At 42.6% G+C, this 21,556-nt stretch overlaps 1 protein-coding gene across 1 annotated transcript in view; it reads right to left on the bottom strand.

The window, feature by feature from the left end:
* The window catches only part of AGBL4 (AGBL carboxypeptidase 4), a 966,914-nt gene that overhangs the window by 444,066 nt on the left and 501,292 nt on the right, over positions 1–21,556 (bottom strand). The window contains exon 5 of the mRNA XM_075286245.1: positions 11,973–12,189. Within this exon, the coding sequence (XP_075142346.1) occupies positions 11,973–12,189 (217 nt within the window). The remainder of the gene's footprint in view (positions 1–11,972; positions 12,190–21,556) is intronic.

Below are 21,556 nucleotides of genomic sequence, written 5' to 3'. Positions count from 1 at the left end.
AACTTCGTCACTGATTCTTGAACATTATTCTCAAGAATCTGCTGATACTGAGTGGAATCCATGCGACCCTCAACTTTAACAAGATTCCCGATGCCGGCATTGGCCACACAGCCCCAAAGCATGATGGAACCTCCACCAAATTTTACAGTGGGTAGCATGTGTTTTTCTTGGAATGCTGTTTCTTTTTGGACGCCATGCATAACGCCTTTTTTTATAACCAAACAACTCAATTTTTGTTTCCAAAATGAAGCTGCCTTGTCCAAATGTGCTTTTTCATACCTCAGGCAACTCTATTTGTGGCGTACGTGCAGAAACGGCTTCTTTCTCATCACTCTCCCATACAGCTTCTCCTTGTGCAAAGTGCGCTGTATAGTTGACCGATGCACAGTGACACCATCTGCAGCAAGATGATGCTGCAGCTCTTTGGAGGTGGTCTGTGGATTGTCCTTGACTGTTCTCACCATTCTTCTTCTCTGCCTTTCTGATATTTTTCTTGGCCTGCCACTTCTGGGCTTAACAAGAACTGTCCCTGTGGTCTTCCATTTCCTTACTATGTTCCTCACAGTGGAAACTGACAGGTTAAATCTCTGAGACAACGTTTTGTATCCTTCCCCTGAACAACTATGTTGAACAATCTTTGTTTTCAGATCATTTGAGAGCGGGCTGTCCATGTTCGGCGACCATCAAACTTAACTGAACTTGAATTGTTTTGTAGAAAGAAATGGTCCAAAATACCTTCATCCAGGATCCAGGAACTGATTAAAAGCTACAGGAAGCGACTAGAGGCTGTTATCTTTGCAAAAGGAGGATGTACTAAATATTAATGTCACTTTTCTGTTGAGGTGCCCATATTTTTGCACCGGTCAAATTTTGGTTTAATGCATATTGCGCATTTTCTGTTAGTACAATAAACCTCATTTCAATCCTGAAATATTACTGTGTCCATCAGTTATTAGATATATCAAACTGAAATGGCTGCTGCAAACACCAAAATATCTAGAACTAAAAATGATTAAGATTAATAGGGGTGCCCAAACTTTTTCATAGGACTGTATGTTTCTATGGAAGTCATGTCCGCAGCTCCTATGCAGATCTATATGTTTCTATGGAAGTCATGTCCACAGCTCCTACGCAGATCTATATGTTTCTATGGAAGTCATGTCCACAGCTCCTACGCAGATCTATATGTTACTATGGATGTCTTATCCACAGCTCCTACGCAGATCTATATGTTCCTATGGATATAATGTCCACAGCTCCTACGCAGATCTATATGTTCCTATGGATATAATGTCCACAGCTCCTACGCAGATCGATATGTTTCTATAGATGTCATGTCCACAGCTCCTATGCAGATCTATATGTTTCTATGGAAGTCATGTCCACAGCTCCTACGCAGATCTATATGTTTCTATGGAAGTCATGTCCACAGCTCCTACGCAGATCTATATGTTTCTATGGAAGTCATGTCCACAGCTCCTACGCAGATCTATATGTTACTATGGAAGTCATGTCCACAGCTCCTACACAGATCTATATGTTTCTATGGAAGTCATGTCCACAGCTCCTACACAGATCTATATGTTTCTATAGATGTCGTGTCCACAGCTCCTATGCAGATCTATATGTTTCTATAGATGTTGTGTCCACAGCTCCTACACAGATCTATATGTTTCTATGGAAGTCATGTCCACAGCTCCTGCGCAGATCTATATGTTTCTATAGATGTCGTGTCCACAGCTCCTACGCAGATCTATATGTTTCTATGGAAGTCATGTCCACAGCTCCTATGCAGATCTATATATTTCTATGGAAGTCATGTCCACAGCTCCTACGCAGATCTATATGTTACTATGGATGTCTTATCCACAGCTCCTACGCAGATCTATATGTTCCTATGGATATAATGTCCACAGCTCCTACGCAGATCGATATGTTTCTATAGATGTCATGTCCACAGCTCCTATGCAGATCTATATGTTTCTATGGAAGTCATGTCCACAGCTCCTACGCAGATCTATATGTTTCTATGGAAGTCATGTCCACAGCTCCTACGCAGATCTATATGTTACTATGGAAGTCATGTCCGCAGCTCCTACACAGATCTATATGTTTCTATGGAAGTCATGTCCGCAGCTCCTACGCAGATCTATATGTTTCTATAGATGTCGTGTCCACAGCTCCTATGCAGATCTATATGTTTCTATGGAAGTCATGTCCACAGCTCCTACGCAGATCTATATGTTTCTATGGAAGTCATGTCCACAGCTCCTATGCAGATCTATATATTTCTATGGAGGTCATGTCCACAGCTCCTACGCAGATCTATATGTTACTATGGATGTCTTATCCACAGCTCCTACGCAGATCTATATGTTCCTATGGATATAATGTCCACAGCTCCTACGCAGATCGATATGTTTCTATAGATGTCATGTCCACAGCTCCTACGCAGATCTATATGTTACTAGGGATGCCCCTATATCTTCCTTGTATATAATTGACAGATTAGCAACAAATAAACAAGTACAATTCTAGAATAGAACACTTTGGATACAAACTACTTGTAAAGCGACTTCATATTTCATTTCAGGTATTTTTCGGAACAGGTTACAAATACCCTTTAAATGTTGTGAATCTTCTGAAATGTCAGGCACACAACAGTTTCATGGTGTATCTAATGAAATATAAATGGGATCATCTCAGAGGGATCTTGTTCCCCTCGTCCGGCCTCCCATCACTCGTGAGAGAGAAGAACGGCGTGACCCCGCGGTCAGTTCCCTTGGTTTACAAAAACTTTCATGTCTTTAAAGAGAGAGAGGTGCACACTGGGAAATTTGATCTTTTGCCCCTCCCTCCAGGAGCCTCATGAATGTTGCAGGAACGGCTTCTATATTGCAGGCTGCACACGCTGGAGATCTGACAGTCTGTATGTTGATGCAGATTGAGTTGTGATAGCTTTTGTGACAGATTTTGCTTTGGTCGAAATAACATTTCGTGGCATCGTGCCTCTCCAACTATTGTACGACGACAACTCCCATCATGTCAGGGAACACCGGTACGTCTCAAATTGCAACAGTTGTAAATTCACCCGTAGGACCACCCTACATAAGTGTTACATACAGGGGAACCATAATTTACAAATGGTATGACCCTATGGATACTCGAGCAGACCCAAGAAGACATTCTAGTAGAATTGCTCCACTTTGCATGTTTGTATGAATATGAAGCCAATGTCTTATAGAAAACATCATAGTGGAGACCTGGTCTATGTCAGTGAGGACAAAACGACCTGTGAGCGTCTATTGGTTAATAAGGGTCATGTGATATGATATGGAGGAAGACCCTTGATGTGCATGGCAGTGGTGCAATGTTTATTTTGTTAACATGTTGCTAGGTTGTACTGGAACCCGGGTCTAAAACAAAAACGGCTAGATTGTTATGAAAGCCTGGTCTAAAGCTATGTGTTAGGGTTGAGCGATCGGGTTCGGAAAAGATCGTCTCAGGCAAATTTCACGATCGGGTTCGGCTAGAAAATGATCCAAAATCGGATTTTGAAATCTCAGGATCGGCTCAACCCTAAGAGTGACTTTTCCTATAGAGAAGCATTGACTAAGGTTGAGCGATCGGGATCGGGAAAGATCGGATTCCGATCAGCGATCGGGCAAATTTCGTGATCACGATCGGGATTGGCTGAAAAATGACCAGAAATCGGATTTTGAAATCTCAAGATCGTCTGAACCCTAAAAGTGAATTTTCCCATAGAGAAGCATTGACTAGGATTGAGCAATCAGAAAAGATTTGACCCCGATCAGCGATTGAGCACATTTCACAATTGTATCGGCTGGAAAATGATTGGAAATTGGATTTTAAAATCGATCCTGAAATCTCAAGATCGGTTTAACCCTAATATGTGTATGTCAGTGAGGCTAAGCATGAAGGAACTATTGGCTTCTATTGGCTAATACAGGTCATATGATGTGATATAGAGATATTGAAGCCTGTGGTGCCATATTTGGTTTCGGGAATATGTTATTATAGAAACCTGATCTGAAACAAATAGGTTGGGATGTTACGGAAAGCCACGTGTATGTCAGTGAGGCTATGAATAATGGATCTGCAAGCTTCTATTGGCCAATATGGGTTGTTTAACGTCCTTGATGCGCAAGTCAGTGGTGTTATATTTTCTTTTGTGTATACGTCAAGAACGATAGGTCCTAGAGAGCTGAAAGTTAGTCTAAAACCTTCGCAAGGACCTGATTTATCTGGTGTATAAAGAACAGACTCTATAGATATTTCTAGGTTTTTTGCAGCTGTCAGAGCTTGCTTAGTGTTGTAGTTGGTGAGCCGCAGGTCGGAGCGCGCAGGTATAGATAAATATTCCCAATAATCCCCTCTCTTCATGGTGTTTTATCTACATTGATATCGCTCTAATCTTGGTAATGTTGTTTGAAGACTTGAAAATTAGAAACCGAACAAAGGAGAAGCCGGGAACACGAGGACTGAATGATGATGTATGTTTCCAGCCGCATATATCATACAGGGCATATTTATATTCCCATCAGGTCCCATCTTGGCACTTCATTGCTCTGCCTAATCTGACTGGTAATGGCCCTTAAATGGATGATTGAGCTGAGTTGTTACCAAGTGGAAACCAGTCAGTAAAATATCATTGCTGCAGAGATTAACCCCTTCACCGACAGCTTCAGTGAACTTGTACTTTTCAGAAAACATATATTTTTTTTAGGGACAAGTCACACTTATGTTTTTTATTAATGAACAGCCCTAATTGCGAATCCCATTGTCGTCAGGTTTCGATGGTTTATGAGACGATTGGATTGTCAATCCTAAGGTTCAGCCAAAAACATAAGAATTCTGCAAAAGTATACATACAAAGATACATACCTCTGTATAAGAAACTACTGTGCAAAAGTTTTAGGCAGTCATGGGAAAAAAAACTGCTGGAAATGAAATAGCAAAATACGAGACAAGGGAAATATTCTAAATACTAGACAGGGAAAATAGGGAAGGAGGGGGATGCAGCTGCAGTCAAGATAGCCATATATATAGGAGAGTCCCACGTTTGTCTATTGCTCCTGATCTCCCATACACTGTGTGAGGACAGGCAAGTAAGTCACTGACAGACTCCTCTCCTGAAGGACAAAAAGATCGGGTATCGATCCAACAGACAAATAATAATTTAATAATAATAAATAATTTTTGGTGATGATTTTAATTTTCCATATTATTATTATTATTAACTCTTACCACTAAGCCTAAAATATTTTTATTGTTTCCTAGAGATGAACCATAGGCCATGGACACAATGGTCTGGAGCTGGCCCTATGATGCGTTGATAAGACATGAAATCCTCTACTGTGACTGGTGGATTCTGTGTCTTATCTATATATACCTGATAGATGTGATCATCAGTGTGCTGTAAGTGAGGGAACTGCTGCAAAGAAACCTCCTACAGAAAATAGGAAGTCTCAGAATATTATTTGGCTTAGTGGCCAGAGTCAGAACTGCAGGATTATTAGCAACCTTTTAAAATGTACAGTAGATTCTGTTCCTTATCTACATATACCTGATAGCTGTGGTCATCAATGTGGTGTAAGTGAAGGAACTGCTGCAAAGAAACCTCATACAAAAAATAGGAAGTCTCAGAATATTATCGGCTTAGTAGCCAGAGTCAGAACTGCAGGATTTTTAGCAACCTTTTAAAATATAGATTCCGTGTCTTATATCTACATATACCTGATAGCTGGGACAATCATTCTAGTAGAATTGCTCTGCTTTGCAGGTGTCTTTTGCATGTTTGTATGGATATGAAGCCAATATCTTATAGAAAACATCATAGTGGAGACCTGGTCTATGTCAGTGAGGATAAAACGACCTGTAAGCTTCTATTGGTTAATAAGGGTCATGTGATATAATATGGAGGATATATCAATGTGCTGTAAGTACAGAAAACAGGAATTCTCAGAATATTATTTGGCTTAGTGGCCAGAGTCCGAACTGCAGAATTTTTAGCAACCTTTCAAAATATAAATAATAACATGGAAAGTCTTTAAAAACCTCTCCAAAAATTGTGTAAAAATATGTTTAACCTAAATTTGCTAGGTAATGACCTTGCCTATAATGGAGATGCAGTTGCACCAAATGCTGGAGGGCGCCTAATGGTTCCCCTGCAACATGAAAAGATTCCCGAATTGTGAGTGGTAGGTAAGGTTACAGCTCCTGCACTGGATCAGGTTATGCCTTCGCCTTGGGTTCTACATCCCTTTGTGATTACACGGGAGTCAAAGGTCATCATAACGGCACGCCATTGACGTTGACGAGAGGCCGCAGACATCCAGCCCGCAGAGCCGCGCCAGTTGTTGTTACGATGTGGCAGAAAGTTAAGTCAGAAAACCCAAATGAAACGCTTTGCACAGCGAGCTGATTTCCCCCGAGACCAGATACATCAAGTAAGAAACTGCATCAGTTTAATGGAAGCCTTTCACAGGATGGAATAGTTCACTGATAATCAAAGAATTTTTTTTCTTTTAAGACATTTGTAATTATATTCTTGTTTTATTTAGTACAGTCACCGTAATGCAGTCTAGAACAAAGGGAATAGAAGGCGAATGCAACGGGTGAGCCCGTCATTGTGCTGGATGGCGGCCGAGGCAGCAAGATGGAAGGAAAGCTCACAAACACATCGCTACAAAACTCGTTCTCGGAATCTTCGAAGGGAAATGCAATTAGAATTGTAATTTCATAATAGAACTTTTGTTACTGTTGTCTAGGGGGATGTGTACATTGTGGCCGAATGAGAAGATGAACTAGTGTAGTGGAAAGAGATGAAAATACGCTGCCTGAGTCTCATACATAAAGAGGGGACATTGACGGGGAGAGGAGATGAACTACTAGCATCCATCTCGTATCGAAACAGACTGTGGGTTCTATAGAATCTGAAGCTTTTGGGGTTCACCACCTACATATCATTATTATACTCTCATGTCCCTTTATGTAAGCGGAGACATTGGTCACTTGGGATCCTCCTCTTTGGCCGTCTTTTGGCCTCTTCTGGCATACGGGGTGATGTCATAAGCCCTGGAGGACCACGGAAACCTGTATTGGGCCTCAACAGTCACATAATGACAAGTGAGGTTGGAGCACTCCACATGACTAGGGTTGAGCCGATCTTGAAATTTCAGGATCGATTTAAAAATCCGATTTCCGATCACTTTCAAGCCAATTGCAATTGTGAAATTTGCCCAATCGCCAATCGGGATCCGATTTTTCCCGATGGCTCAACCCTAATTGTATATTATATATACAGTAGGGCTGAGCGGATCTTGAGATTTCAAAATCCAATTTTCGATCATTTTCCAGCCGATCGGGATCGTGAAATTTGCTCAATCTTTCCCGATCCCGATCGCTCAACCCTTTTCAAAATCCGATTTTCGATCATTTTCCAGTCGATCGGGATCGTGAAATTTGCTCAATCTTTCCCGATCCCGATCGCTCAACCCTACTCATGACCCAATCACAGTCTTCAGCAGTCCTTCACTCAGGAGGCTGGAAGAGGCCAAAGGTCAAAGAGGACACTGGACGTGGCAATAGAGCGTAGGAGAGGTGAGAAAGGCGAGTAATAGTGTTTATTAAGTTCCCATACTTGCCCTAGGCCTCCATGTGAAGAGACCAAAGAGTATAATATTAGCACCTCGGGATCAGATTGAGTTGGTTCAGTCCAAAACAAAAAAAGTGGATGAAACTCATGAATATTTGTAAGAGTTTAGCCCAAATCTAATAAAGATGAATGGATTTACTCATACCTAGATATAGCATTGCTGCCTGAGAGATATGCATATGTTACCCTTAGGCCAACTATACACAAAAACAACTGAATGCCCATGTGGTCAACGGGTATTGCTTCTTCCCCCAATAAAGGAGCATGCTCAACTTGGCAAAGAATATCCACATCGTTTTCTTGATACAAAAATGGAAAGTCAAGACTCTGATAAGACCTATTGGAGGGTAGCTTCCTATAAACCAGTGTCTGACCATCAAGAATTAGGATTTGGAATTGTAGGGTTATAGGTTGGACTTGATGGACTAATGTCTTTATCCAACCTCATCAACCTCTGCCGATGCTTAGCAGAGTGAATTCAGAGCCAGAAGACACCGCGGGGATGCTGCGCGGAGAAGACTTCTCGGAGGATCCAGCCCGACCCTCACTCGTGGACTTGGTAAGTTCAATTTGATCGAGTGTTGCCTACCCCTGAAACGAGCATTTTTCCCCCATAGAGTATAATAGGATTCGATATTCGATTCGAGTAATCGAATATTGAGGGGCTACTCGAAACAAATATCGAACATTTTACTGTTTGCTCATCTCTAGCCAGGACACATTATCATTGATGTGGGTTGGGCGGGATCCTATGTCTCCTTGTAGACTTCTTTTACAGGCCACCTTGCACAGACACTTCAATTCCATACATGATGTGCTAGGAATCCTTGGAAAGGAGAAGCCAATAAGTTTCCCTTGTTGGAATATGAAATATTGTTTCTCTAGAGCCACCAATTGGAAGGTAACCACCTCTAGGTCATTGCTTGACTTTCAAGAAACCTTGTGACATGTCTTGGGCTGTAAGATATACTGGAAAGTCTCTTCTAAGTGGAAAAAGCAGATGTTTAGGGTCCTTGCCCCACGTCTGTGGCTGTTTAGGTTTCGCAGCAGGTACGTCTCACATTTATATAACCTCTATGGTGAGCTTTAGATCCCATCAGCAGGTAAAGTGAACTTCAGTCTACAAGCCCATATAAACCAGACCGTAGCCTGCTGCCAGGTTAAAAGAGAAGCCACGGGAGATTAATTTACTCCATTTCTTAATAAGGTCTTCTTTTCTGTGCAGTGAATACAGGCAGGGGCAGGGACTGTATGGCCGATGGTTTCTGGGTAGACCAGTAAGGCATTGCTGCAGATCAGCCACAGTATGTCTATGGCTATTGTCACCATAAGGGCTGCTTTAGCTGTCAAGGGTCTCTATGGGGATGTTCCAGTAACGGCGCAGGACAGTTTTCTATTCCTTACTCTACCTCTTGGCTTACTAGAGACTAATATTTTGCACCAAAGTTTTGGAACAATTTTGTTGCAATTTGCAACAATTTAGGACCCCTATAAGTCTTGTTGGTGAAAAGCATAATACATTTGCCATAAGCCATGTTTATGAGTTTTTTTGGCAAAAATTGAGCCAGAATTGTGGGAGATTTAAAGGAGTTCTCTGCAGAATCTGTCATTACTTATGTCCTCTGGGGTTTAGTATACGACAAGCCTAGAGGACCCTGAGTCACTTGATCGGAACCAACACCTGGGACCCGAGTTCCCCTGCCTCTTCCTTCTCATGTTCATCACTTGTTATCAGTATCAGGGGGGCTGGCTGACCTTATATTAGTTAAACCATAGCCCATGATGTAGGTAGTTAGGCGGCAGAGCGAGTAGGGTGCCAGGGGCTGGTTCTGATCACATGACGTAAGGTTGGAACCAGTCTGAAACTTCTGTGTGCATTGCAGACAAACCACCCTATCTACAGTATATATATACATTGCGGGGTAGGTAGCTCGGTAGACCCAACCCTTCAGAGACAGGGACAAAATGTCTGGTGCAAACAGGTTAATTTGAATAAAAATAGCAAAATAAATAAATCTTAACTTCAGGTACCAAAACATCAAATAAAAACCCTGCTCGGCCGAGCACTAACTAAACAGGATAAGGCTAACTATACATGTGGCTTATTACCAGTTACATGAAGAAACAAATACCACACTAGGTCTTACCAGTCTCTCAGTATTTTAGGACAGACCCAGGCGCCTCCTCTCGTTCCCAGGATCTGCACTGAAGTCAAGGTTCTTCAGCCTCTTATGACCCAGTATATACGTAGAGGTGTAATAGAGGACATAGGCCATAGAATAATCTTAATAACAGCATTACTGGAAATTCTGGCCATAAGGATGGGGCAATTCTAGTAAGGCACAATGGCTATACCCTTATATCAGTAACATGACAAGCCTTTTTACCCCTGGCAGGCCTATGATGCGGTGCAGACGCCTGTGACAGTGGAATCTGGAGGAGTGGGATGTGAATGCACGGCTGTATTCCGTCTTCTTTCTACAGTAACACATGTTCTGACTGCTCCGTCTTTGCTTTTACCATTTTGACAGAGCCTGTCACTACACAATCAGCCGCCGAGACGCCGACAGGAATGTGATATAATTATCTTTTATCATTTTAAATACTCTTCGTCTCGAAGCAAAATGCAGAGGGATCTCGCAGGAACGTTATTGTAAGAAAATTTAGTTGAAATTCACAGTGATGTGCGACGCTATCGGCACCATTCATTATGGGTATCATCTTATTGTATAGGATGTAACTCTGTATTGTAAGAAAAAAACGAGGTATGAATGATTTCTTACAGAAAACTGGGTTTCCACCACGCTACAGTGTCTTATGTCTTATCTATATCTCATGTAGATAAATGGAACGATAATACCACTGAGAAAGATCATGGTGCCAAACATGGAGGACTTTAAGGGGCGTAGCTAGGGAAGGGCCAACAAGGCATACGTTCGGTCTCTTTGGAGCTAGAGGAGGTAACAAGTCATGTTTTTTTGGATCTTTGTTTATTCCTCGACATATATTAAATAAATTGACCTGTCGATGTTACAGACCACCTTGGTAAGGGAAATGGTGGCATCCAGTGGTAGACTTAGTCATACGTTTCGATGAGGAATAACTGAGGAATAGCACAATGTAGAGTTGTAACAAAATACGTTGTAGAATTATTTTATGGGGGATACAAGTGTAGATATGTCAGGACAGGTGACTAATCTTTGTAAAGTCTCCAGTATTACCATGTACGTGATTTATTTTGGAAACGTTGACTCCTTAGACAAAACTACCCTTTCCATTGTTGGTTCATGGCAAGGAGATGGAGTGGTCGAAAATGTGTCTCACAAACTTTCTACTGTATGTGTGGCTCGAAAGTAGAAGTAGTTCCCACCAGGTGGTACAGATGTCTTCCAAATAATGGTTGATATTCCATTTAACCTCTGGTAGATGGTGAAAAGAGTTTGGTACTGAGATACACATCTGTTGGGGCTGCCCAACGCTCAAGTCTTGGATATAGACCAGTGGATATCTGCATTAGGATCAGAGAAAAATTTACCAAAATATATTTTTTTTTTTTCTTTTTTTAAATGTAGATTGTGAGCCCCACATAGAGCTCACAATGTACATTTTTCCCTATCAGTATGTCTTTTTTGGAATATGGGATGGAAATCCATGCAAACACGGGGAGAACATACAAACTCCTTGCAGGTGGTTTTCTGTCCTTGGCGGGATTTGAACACCAGGACTCCAGCGCTGCAAGGCTGCAGTGCTAACCACTGAGCCACCATGTGGCCCCTGTAAAATTTACCAAAATTTTTGTTGTTCGCCATCCATGAATCCATGGAGCCTTATCTGCCCAAAAATTGGATCCTTGGGCACTTCCTCATGGCAATGAATAGAGTCTTTACCTGTCCCTAGAGAGAATCCGATCTTGCCTTGGTAGTGGAATGGAGAAGTCGTCCACTAAAGATTCTGGGGCCATTGTCTACTCACTTCCGGCACAGAACAACTGTAAATGGTTGTCCTTCCATAATATTCAATGACCAATTGACAGTATATAAGATACGATAATCCTTTAATAGTCCCACAGTGGGGAAATTTCAGATTTAGCAGTCTATGGACCACACACGCACTCCCATTCTTATTAGTATTAGGAAGACCACCATAGAACACTACGACTACTATATTACGGTGGAAGAACCCTTTATTCTTTGCTACTCATGGATTAGAAGTTACAAAACCAAATCTCATGACATTACGATGTGAACCAGATAGATGAATCTTAAACCCAAGGTCTAATGGTTTGGGTACTCACCACACTCAAGCCAACCAGCTCTCTTTGAACATAGTCCAGATTCAGTCGATCAAGGTTTTCCAAGTAATGCTGTAGGCGGGTGTAGGTGTACGGGTAACAGTATGCAAACTGGTAGATATCATCTTCTCGGTCAAAGCAGAAAGCAAAAGACATAACATAGTTTTTGCGATGATCTGGGCACCGATAATAGTAGACATTTTTGGAGGGCAATCTCTGCCTGCAAAGAAACAAGGGATATACAACATTAGGTAGTTTTATATGCTTTACATACTTTAATATTCTCAACATGATGCTGTTTATGGGGTAATATGAGCAATTTTTTTCTTTACAATTTAAAGAAAGTGCATCTTAAAGGGGTTTTTGTGTTTTATTTGGTGACCTTTTCTAAGACACTTGATACCCCCACTGATCAGCTGCCGCTGGTGCAAGAACTACAATGCACCTGAATCTGGAAGCGAACATTCAAGTAAATTGGGGCTAGACAGGGGTTGGAGTCATCTGCTTCCACTTCCATCTACAACTTCCAAGGTGGTGTGGCATCTTCTTCTCTCAGGTCACCATTTTAGTGACAAAGTGTGATTACGTTGGATGTTCTTCTTCCCTCAGGTTACCATTTTAGTGTCAAAGTCTCATTACGTCAAAGCTCTCCACATAGCCGTTGATGCCCAATCTTCTTATGGGGGCAGAAGAAAATGGTACCCAACCCAGGAAGAAGACTAGAGTGCCTGCAGATGCTTTTTTCCTTTCACACCCCTACCCTGTTCCCTAAATGTCCAGTAAGCTTACAGTCAGACGGCCATTATCTTGTTGGTTTCATACCAAACCCAAAATTTATGGAAAATTTGTAACAAACCCAGCTTATTATGATCCAGTTTGCCCAATATTAATATAGAGTATTGCCACCAATTTGACCGATTTCTCCAAAGCTAATCACAAGAGTTTTAAATTTGTTCGGAAATTTTCAACAAATTTGATTTGAGCCAATTCGTTCATCTCTAATTCACTATAATAAAGCTTGGATGTTGAAAACAGATTTTAAAGTAGCACGTCTAGCAAAACTTTTTGCCTATCGTAGGGCATGAGCAAGTGTGGGTTCGTTCTCATTTGCACTCGGTGTCCAGTGTGTGCATGTCCATCCGTCTTTAGCCCCGGCGAAACTGGAGAGGGTGCGGAAACCCGGCAGTCAGCTTGAAAACCCATTCACTAGGATGGGTTTGTAAAGGTGACCGCCGGTGTCCGCCTGTGGCCTGTCCGCGGGGAATCTGGTTTTTTTTTACCGGACACAACAAACTAAAAAAAATGGTTTCCCCATGGACAGGCCGCAGGCAGACACCGGCGCTCACCTTTACAAACCCATTCAAGTGAATGGGTTTTAAAACTTCCCCTGTCCAGTTTCTCGGGGCTGAAGATGGAAACCCGGCGGAATGCACAAACCGCACACCGGGCGCAAGTGTAAATGAACCCTGACTCATGATTTTGTCATGGATTGCCTTCTCCGACCCCTCCCTAAGCAGCGTCCATTGGTTTTCCTTGGTTCGTTCCTTTTCATGTGAACTGTAGATTTCGACGCAAATGGCATTTTCCTATATTATGCAGTCACAAAGCAAATGTTAATACATTTTCATGAAAGTAAAAAATCATCAATTTAATAAGTGACCCGATAACAAGGTCATGATTTGTGGATGCTTTTACAATAATTGGGCGTAAGCAGAGCATTTTACAAGGATTATTCCCGTAAGTCTGGTATAAAATGCCTAGACCTGCTGAATAAAAGAGATTTTTATTGATTTTTTTTTTATGTGTTTAAATAACCGGGATTGCTCTCCTCTGAGTCAGCAGATCATGTGGTTCTCAGGCATGACAGGGGATAGGCAGGTTGTAACCGAGTCGTTATAGGAATGTAAATATTGGTTTAGAAAATTGGCACTGAACACTTTAATTCTACTCAACACCTTCCATTTATCTGCCGGTGTAATGCCGAGCCTCAGACATACGTATTCTTGTAAGAGAGGAGCGGGGACTGAGCCAAACAAAGGAGATGAGGTTCTGAACTCATATCTTATCTCGTACACACTGTACATAGTCGCTGCTGAGTAGTAATGTACAGTAGACAGTCTGGAATTCTCGGTTATTCAATATTTAACAGAAATATAATGTTTTTGAAGAACTATCAAGCATGTAACAGAGTACTTGGAATTTCGTATCACTAAGAGTCTGATTTCCCTCTCACTAGTTGCTCATTATCTATGGTCAATAGGGTTGAGCGATCGGGAAAGATCGGATCGCGATTGGCGATTGAGCAAATTTCGGGATCAGCTGGAAAATGATCGAAAATCGGATTTTGAAATCTCAAGATTGGCTTTACCCTACTGTATATATAATATACAATTAGGGTTGAGCGATCAGGATCGGCTGGAAAATGATCGAAAATCAGATTTTAAAATCGATCCTGAAATCTCAAGACCGGCTCAACCCTAGTGGTCCTGTGTAGTCCATCTCTAGCAACAAAGACACTGAGATGGATTTAAGAAATAGGAATCGGTGCTTTGTTTTCATAGTCTCCTGTATCGCCACTAGGGTTGAGCCGATCTTGAGATTTCAGGATCGATTTCAAAATCTGATTTCCGATCATTTTCCAGCCAATCTCGATCTCGTGAAATTTGCTCGATCGCCGATCGGAATCCGATCCTTTCCGAACCTGATCCTCAACCCTAGTCAATTCTTCTCTATGGGAAAAGTCACTTTTAGGGTTGAGCCAATCTTGAGATAACCTCCGATCTCGATCCCGCTGGAAAAGATCGGGTCAGAATTCCGATCTCGATCGTGAAATTTACTTGATCGCCAATCGAAATCCGATCTTTTCTGATCCCGATCGCTCAACCCTAATCGCCACCCCTCTTCAGAATACAGACTATTGCCTCTAATATCAACTCTTTCCTGTACCCAATTTGAACCCAGCTACCGTATGCTGGCTTTGTCTGTAGTCACAACTATCCTGTGTGTCCTAGATCTATAGCATCACATTTGTGGAGACTGTGAGACAATGTTGCAAATTTATCCAAAGGATTGCAGTCATTTCTTACATGGGATGATACAGACAAGAGTAATAGCAATGCCAGTATAATGCGCCCTGTATGTCTAGGACACACAGGATAGTTATGGCTGCAGCCACATCATAGTTAATAAGGTGCCTTGGGATTCCATTTTTTTGCATTCTTCTTAAAATATATATTTTTTGAACTACTGAAATGTTTCACTTTTTTCTTGTGGTTGTCAGTCTATCAAGATCGTGTAGTAATAATCGGCCATTTCAGACATTTGAGTGATCCAGCGTGTGCCAATTTTATTACATTTTACATTTGCAGGATTTATTTTTCTGATGTTGGGCAGTGAGAAAATGTTTCCATATTTCAGCCACTCTAAGACCTTTATCTTCAATTTATTTTACCTTTCAGTGCAGAAGTTAAACATCTGCTTTATTACCCATCATGACACTAGCTCTCTCCCTGCCTCTGGCTAAAATGTGCAAGTCTGGTTCCCAGGCCATCTGGCTTAAATATTTGTCTGTCGTACGTGTGACTCTGAGGCATTTTCTGCTCCTGAATGTCTTAACAACTCTCTTCTGTATCGTGGTGAAAAGAAAATCTAATTTAGGAAAAAAAAAGAGATGGGGACGAGGTAGCGGATGAGATCCAGCGGTTAAAAAGTAAAAACTGCGAAGGACAGTGAAGTTTATCAATCCAACGTCTACGAGATCAGACATATGGCCAAATTATTATTAATATTTAGGGTTGAGCCGATCTTGGCTTTTCAGGATCGATTTTGAAATCTGATTTCCGATCATTTTTCATTCGAACCCGATCTCGATCCCAATTCCGATCCCAATGCAAGTCAATGGGATCTTTTTACTAATCGGAGATCGGATTTTAAAAACAATCCTATTGACTATACAGCATGGAATCTAACGATTGAACGCTTTAATTGTTAGAATCCACGCTGTGTAGTGATTTTTTTTTAATCCTCTGTCTACTTAGTCCCCCCTGGTGTCCACTTACCTGCAGAGATGGCTGGTCCAGTGCCCGGTTTTCTCGTTCTTCTTCGCCTTGCTGCCCCCTGTCTCCCAGCTTAGGAGAGTGTGGGTGGGTTAGGAGAGTGTGGGTGGGTACTGGGAGGGGAGACGTCACGTCTCCCCGCCCTGTACCCGCCCACACTCTCCTAAGCCACACGCCCTGCCTTTTTCCTAGCTCTTTAACACTAACCTGGGAGGAGGGGGCAGCGAGGCAAAGAAGAAGGAGAACACCGGGCACCGGACCAGCCATCTCTGCAGGTAAGTAGCTACTAGCTAGTCTCCCATTAGAATGAATGGACGCAGCCAGCACGCAGGGGGTTAAGGCTGCGTGCCGGCTGCTTTCATTCATTCCTATGAACCGCAGTGGAGCCTTCACACTGAGTATGCACTCCGCTCAGAATGAGCGGAGCGTATACTCAGTGTGAAGGCTAACATTGTTAGCTTTTCCCACAATGCTTGGCCAGTAGCAAAGCATTGTGGGAAATATTCGCTGATCTCAATCCCACCTAAAAAGATCACAATTGCTCAACCCTATTAATATTATCATTAATATCATGCAGTTGGCGCATGTCTTGTTGGCCATTTTTCTGTGGCAGCACATGCACATACTGCACATGCGCAGTATGCTCATTTAGGTCTACGGAGTACAGTGCATATTGAGCATGCTCAGTAGCTCTGTACCGGCATCAGTTATGCGGAAGAAGACGTAGGAGTATGCGCGCAGCTGTAGAAGAAGTTCTTCGCTACAGTGTCTTCAAGCAGCACAGGGGACCGCCCTGTTTGAGCTGTTTGAGAGTAGTGGGATTGCCCCCTGTGCTATCTGGAGACACATTTGCATATGGAGAAAACTGGGAATATCACCGTAATGGTGGCGTGGAGAAAAATCCTACAGGTAGGGGAAGAATAGCCTCTTTTAAGGCTATTCCGACGTGGTAGTACTGAAAAAAAGGGATTCTAATGATAGAATCCCTTTAACATCTCCCTGAGATGATAACACAATGGGGGGAATTTATTATCGTATCTGGGTTTATGGGCAATCAAGAACATTGGGTGAATCGGTTCAGAATGATCCAATTTTGACCCGAATATTGCAATTCTTCAGGTTTTAAAGACAAACTGAAATGGCCAACGTAACATAATTTGCACAGAACCCAGAATACGTGTAGGCCCAAGGGAGGTGTGAAAAATAAAAAAAACATTTACACTCAACTTCCGTCCGCTCTTTCGAGGGTCCTTATGGCATCTGGCGATCTGTGTCTTCCTCCTCTAGGCACTTTGTTGCTCATCTAGGGTTGGCAAGCACCATGACGCTTGGCATGGCCATGTCACCACTGAGGCCTATGATTGGACCTCAGTGGTGACCCCAGATGAACCCCAGATGCCAACTCTTCTGAGACGTCACACACCCAGAGAAGGAAGACACAGATTGCCCGACAATCTATCCAAACAAGTTCGGAATGAAGCAAATCGGTGGATCGCTTCGCCCGAACATTGATAATACAGTGTGCCTTGAACACTGGTCTTAATAAATACCCCACTTCCCCTTTAACCAAGCCATGGTGAAGTATTTCCAACTAGAGATGAGCGAACAGTAAAATGTTCGAGGTTCGATATTCGTTATGAGTAGCCCCTCAATATTCGACTACTCGAATTGAATATCGAACCCTATTATAGTCTATGGGGGAAAAATGCTCGTTTCAGGGGTAGGCAACGTTCGATCAAATTATACTTACCAAGTCCACGAGTGAGGGTTGGGCTGCATACTCCGAGAATTCTTCTCCGTGCAGCGTCCCCGCGGCGTCTTCCGGCTCTTCATTCACTCTGCCAGGCATCAGGCCTGGGCAGAGCCGACTGCGCATGCCCGCACTACAAGCGGACATGCGCAGTCGGCTCTGCCCAGGCCCGATGCCTGGCAGAGTGAATTCAGAGCCGGAAGACGCCGCGGGGAAGCTGCACGGAGAAGACTTCTAAAGGTAGGAGAAGATCCAGCGTTGATTGGCCGACTGTATAGCATTGGGCCAATCAATGCTGGTTCTGCATCGAACCTTTCCATTCGAATAGCGAGTGGTACTCGATCGAGTACGAGTATTTCGAATACCGTAGTATTCCATCGAATACCTACTCGATCGAGTACTACTCGCTCATCTCTATTTCCAACGAAAAAATCCCGAACAGAATAATACCTTGTAAGTAAGGGGTTAGCGGCAGGATCCCCTGAGTCCCAATTCAGACCTCAGCTTCTAAAAATAATGATATTAGGATTTTTTTTTCCTTGCTAATCTATTCTTATCTCTCCTAGCACTTTGTAACCACTAATCTATTTAAGTGAGTCATGGGGAGACAGTGAGTTTAGTGTTCTGATACAGGCAGCCATAGTGAAAGCTAATAAGATTTTGATCTTATCCTGGAATTACGGAGGGGGTGGTTGCATCTCTATTCTAGATCTTCCTTTCTGCTTTCCGCTAAGCCAAAGACACAGCTCGGTTCTTGAATTAACCTTTATTGTCCTACACAGTGCACTATTTACTTTTTTCCCTCTTTATTACTTTTTTTTTTTTTTTTTTTGCGCTCTGCCTTCTGGAAAAGGACACCCACACACTGTGACAGCAGCTGCTCCTATTAATTTAAAGCCATTACAAAAATTAAAATTAAAACCAATTATGTTGGCTGGTTTATAGCCGGAAAACCGCTTCGGTGTGATTGTTCCCTCTGGTTATGGACACACAAATAAATAAATAAATAAAATTCCCAACCTAGAGCCGGCTGCCAGCGGAATACTAATACACTCGGAAGCTGGCAGGACACAGTCACATTCCGAGCTGAAGGAAATCATCAAGTGTCGAAGAGCGGCAACGATTGCAGAGTCTTCCATGTGCCGAGCTTATGGTCGAAGGAAAGTCACGACATTAAGAAGTAGAGACCCTGGGGTGACAATCAAGATAATGGGCTTGGTGCTGGCATGTAAAGGATATTGCACCACTTTTACTTAGGGGGATTTGTATGTGGTAGACAGGGGCAGGACGAGCCCTATAGCTGTGGTTTCTCGCTCCCTGGAGGACAGGATGATAGATGGCGGCTCGGACAATCATTCATTTAGTTGTCCTCAGTTGCACCTTACAACACCAATCTGAAGTCTTCTTAGCCATGATGGGATACACTGAAGGAAAATCAATTAAAGGCACTTTAAAAAAAAAAAATCACCATCCAATATTGCCCTAGGTGGTTACATATTGCTTGACCCTGACTGATTTTTTTTTACCTGGGGAAGTAGAGTCTTTAAGCCGTAATCTGCGGTGCAGAGTTAAACCCATCCCCTGATTTTCACTCTTAACCTGTACTAGGTACCTGTACTTGCTAAGACGTAGGTTTACATTAGATTAGTGGGCTCCAGAAGTTGAACCTTGAAGTTCAGACATTTTGACTCCAATTCTGCCACTAAAATGAATGGGGTGGTGTGCATGCCGGCCTGGCTGATGTCCCAGTATGAATGAGGGACAAAAATCCTCAATTCTACTGATCAGTGGGGTTCAAGCATCTGACCACCACAAATCTAAAAGTTATCTCCAACCCTATTGATAGGGGAGAACTTGTTAAGATGAGAATACTTCCTATAGATCAATGGCTGGTTTTCTAAGAAAACTAGTGTAGGGTTGAGCGATCTGGTTCAGAAAAAATCAGATCCTGATCGGTAATCGAGCAAATTTCACAATCACAATCAGGATTGGGATCGGCTGGAGAATGATCGGAAATCGGATTTTGAAATCTCAAGATCGGCTCAACCCTAAAAGTGACTTTTCCCATAGCGAAGCATTGACTAGGGTTGAGCGATTGGGATCGGGAAAGAATGGATCCCGATCAGTGATCGAGCAAATTTCACGATCGCGATCGGCTGGAAAAATGATCGGAAATCGGATTTTAAAATCTATCCTGAAGTCTCAAGATCAGCTCAACCCCAAACTAGTGACAGTCAATGGGATTAAAACCAAACCAGAAAATCTCCTCCGAAATAAAAAAGACAGATTTTTTTTTTTTTTTTTTTTTTTGGGGGGATATTTGTCCATCTTCAGCACAAAGTAGGGTACTGGTTTGGCTCGGAGAGAAGTAAGAAGGGGGTACTCTATCTCCTTGAGCAACCGTCACTTTTTTAGGCCATATTGAGGTATGTACAGTTTCCATAGATTTGGGTCTTTGTCTCCTTTGGAAAAACTGCTCTGATTTGATTTTAATCCCAATCGATATCGTCTAGGCTTGCTCGGTCTGTGAGTGGCCTGCAAAGGTAATATCTCAATGTCAATACCCCAGAACTGGTGATGCAAAAAAATCAGGATGACTACTACTACACTGCCTGGCCAAAAAAAAATCGCCTTGCGCAACAAGGTAGCGTTCCACCCCTGATATAATTATGAACTGTTCATGACATTTGCATATATTCTTGACTATATATAATTGAGCTGTAGCCTGTCAAGTGCAGATCATAATTAAAGGTGTGAAGCGATGTCTACCAACAGAAGAGCTACCAGAGGAAGAGATGTTAGTGCCTTCAAGAAGGGGCAAGTCATTGGATTGCATCAGGCCAACAAATCGACCAAGGAGATAGCCGAAGTAACTGGTATCGGACAGAGAACTGTTCAGCGTCTCATACGAGCATGGCGAGATGGTGGAGAACCCCCCTCCAACCGTGGAAAGTGTGGGCCTATACTCGAAACTCGAGGTCGTAGGTCCCTAAAGCGACTGGTGAAGAATAACCGCCGGAAAACCACCTTTGAGCTCGCACAGATGTTCAACTCGACGGAGCAACAAATTTCGGAGCGAACAATGCAATGAGAACTCAAAGGAATGGGTCTCAACAGTTGTGTCGCCACACGAAAGCCATTGGTGACAGAGACCAACAGACGTCGGCGCCTGTCATTTGCAAGAGACCACAAGGATTGGACCCTAGAGCAGTGGAGAAAGGTCATGTGGTCAGATGAATCACGTTTCACATTGTTCCAGAGTGATGGTCGTGTCCGGGTGCGACGAGAAGCACACGAAACGCTGGAATGTGCTGGAAAGGAACCTGCGCTGTCACTCACCACCCCCAACGAATCTGTGTAACCTGGGCTCCCTGATACTCGAGAATTGGATCAAAATCCCTGAGTCTACACTGCAGAACATTATAGACTCCATGCCGAGACAGATGCGTGCTGTTATTCGTGCTCATGGTGGCCCAACTAAATATTAACACTCGCGACTTTTTTTTTGGCCAGGCAGTGTATTAGACCTACCCAAACGAAGAAAGGAAGTTATTCCCTGTCAACGTCGTTGCCATCAGTAAGCAATGCCGCGTTTGTCACCGTAGAGCGATTTCAGGAGCCTCCAAGTACGGCTTTATAAGAACTGTCCAGAATCCTTCATTTGCTCCCGCAAGCATCTCTTTTCTACCAGCCAAGCTGTATTTCAAGTTTAGTGGTCCTTTAAGTAAAAATTGAGAATTCAATTATTGCTCTATCTCTAATGTATGTCATTTCGCTAAAGC

Source organism: Leptodactylus fuscus, chromosome 9, assembly GCF_031893055.1.
Source record: "Leptodactylus fuscus isolate aLepFus1 chromosome 9, aLepFus1.hap2, whole genome shotgun sequence".
Lineage (NCBI taxonomy): Eukaryota > Metazoa > Chordata > Amphibia > Anura > Leptodactylidae > Leptodactylus > Leptodactylus fuscus.
Note: the sequence above shows the minus strand (reverse complement) of the source record. Positions and strands in the feature narration are given on the sequence as shown.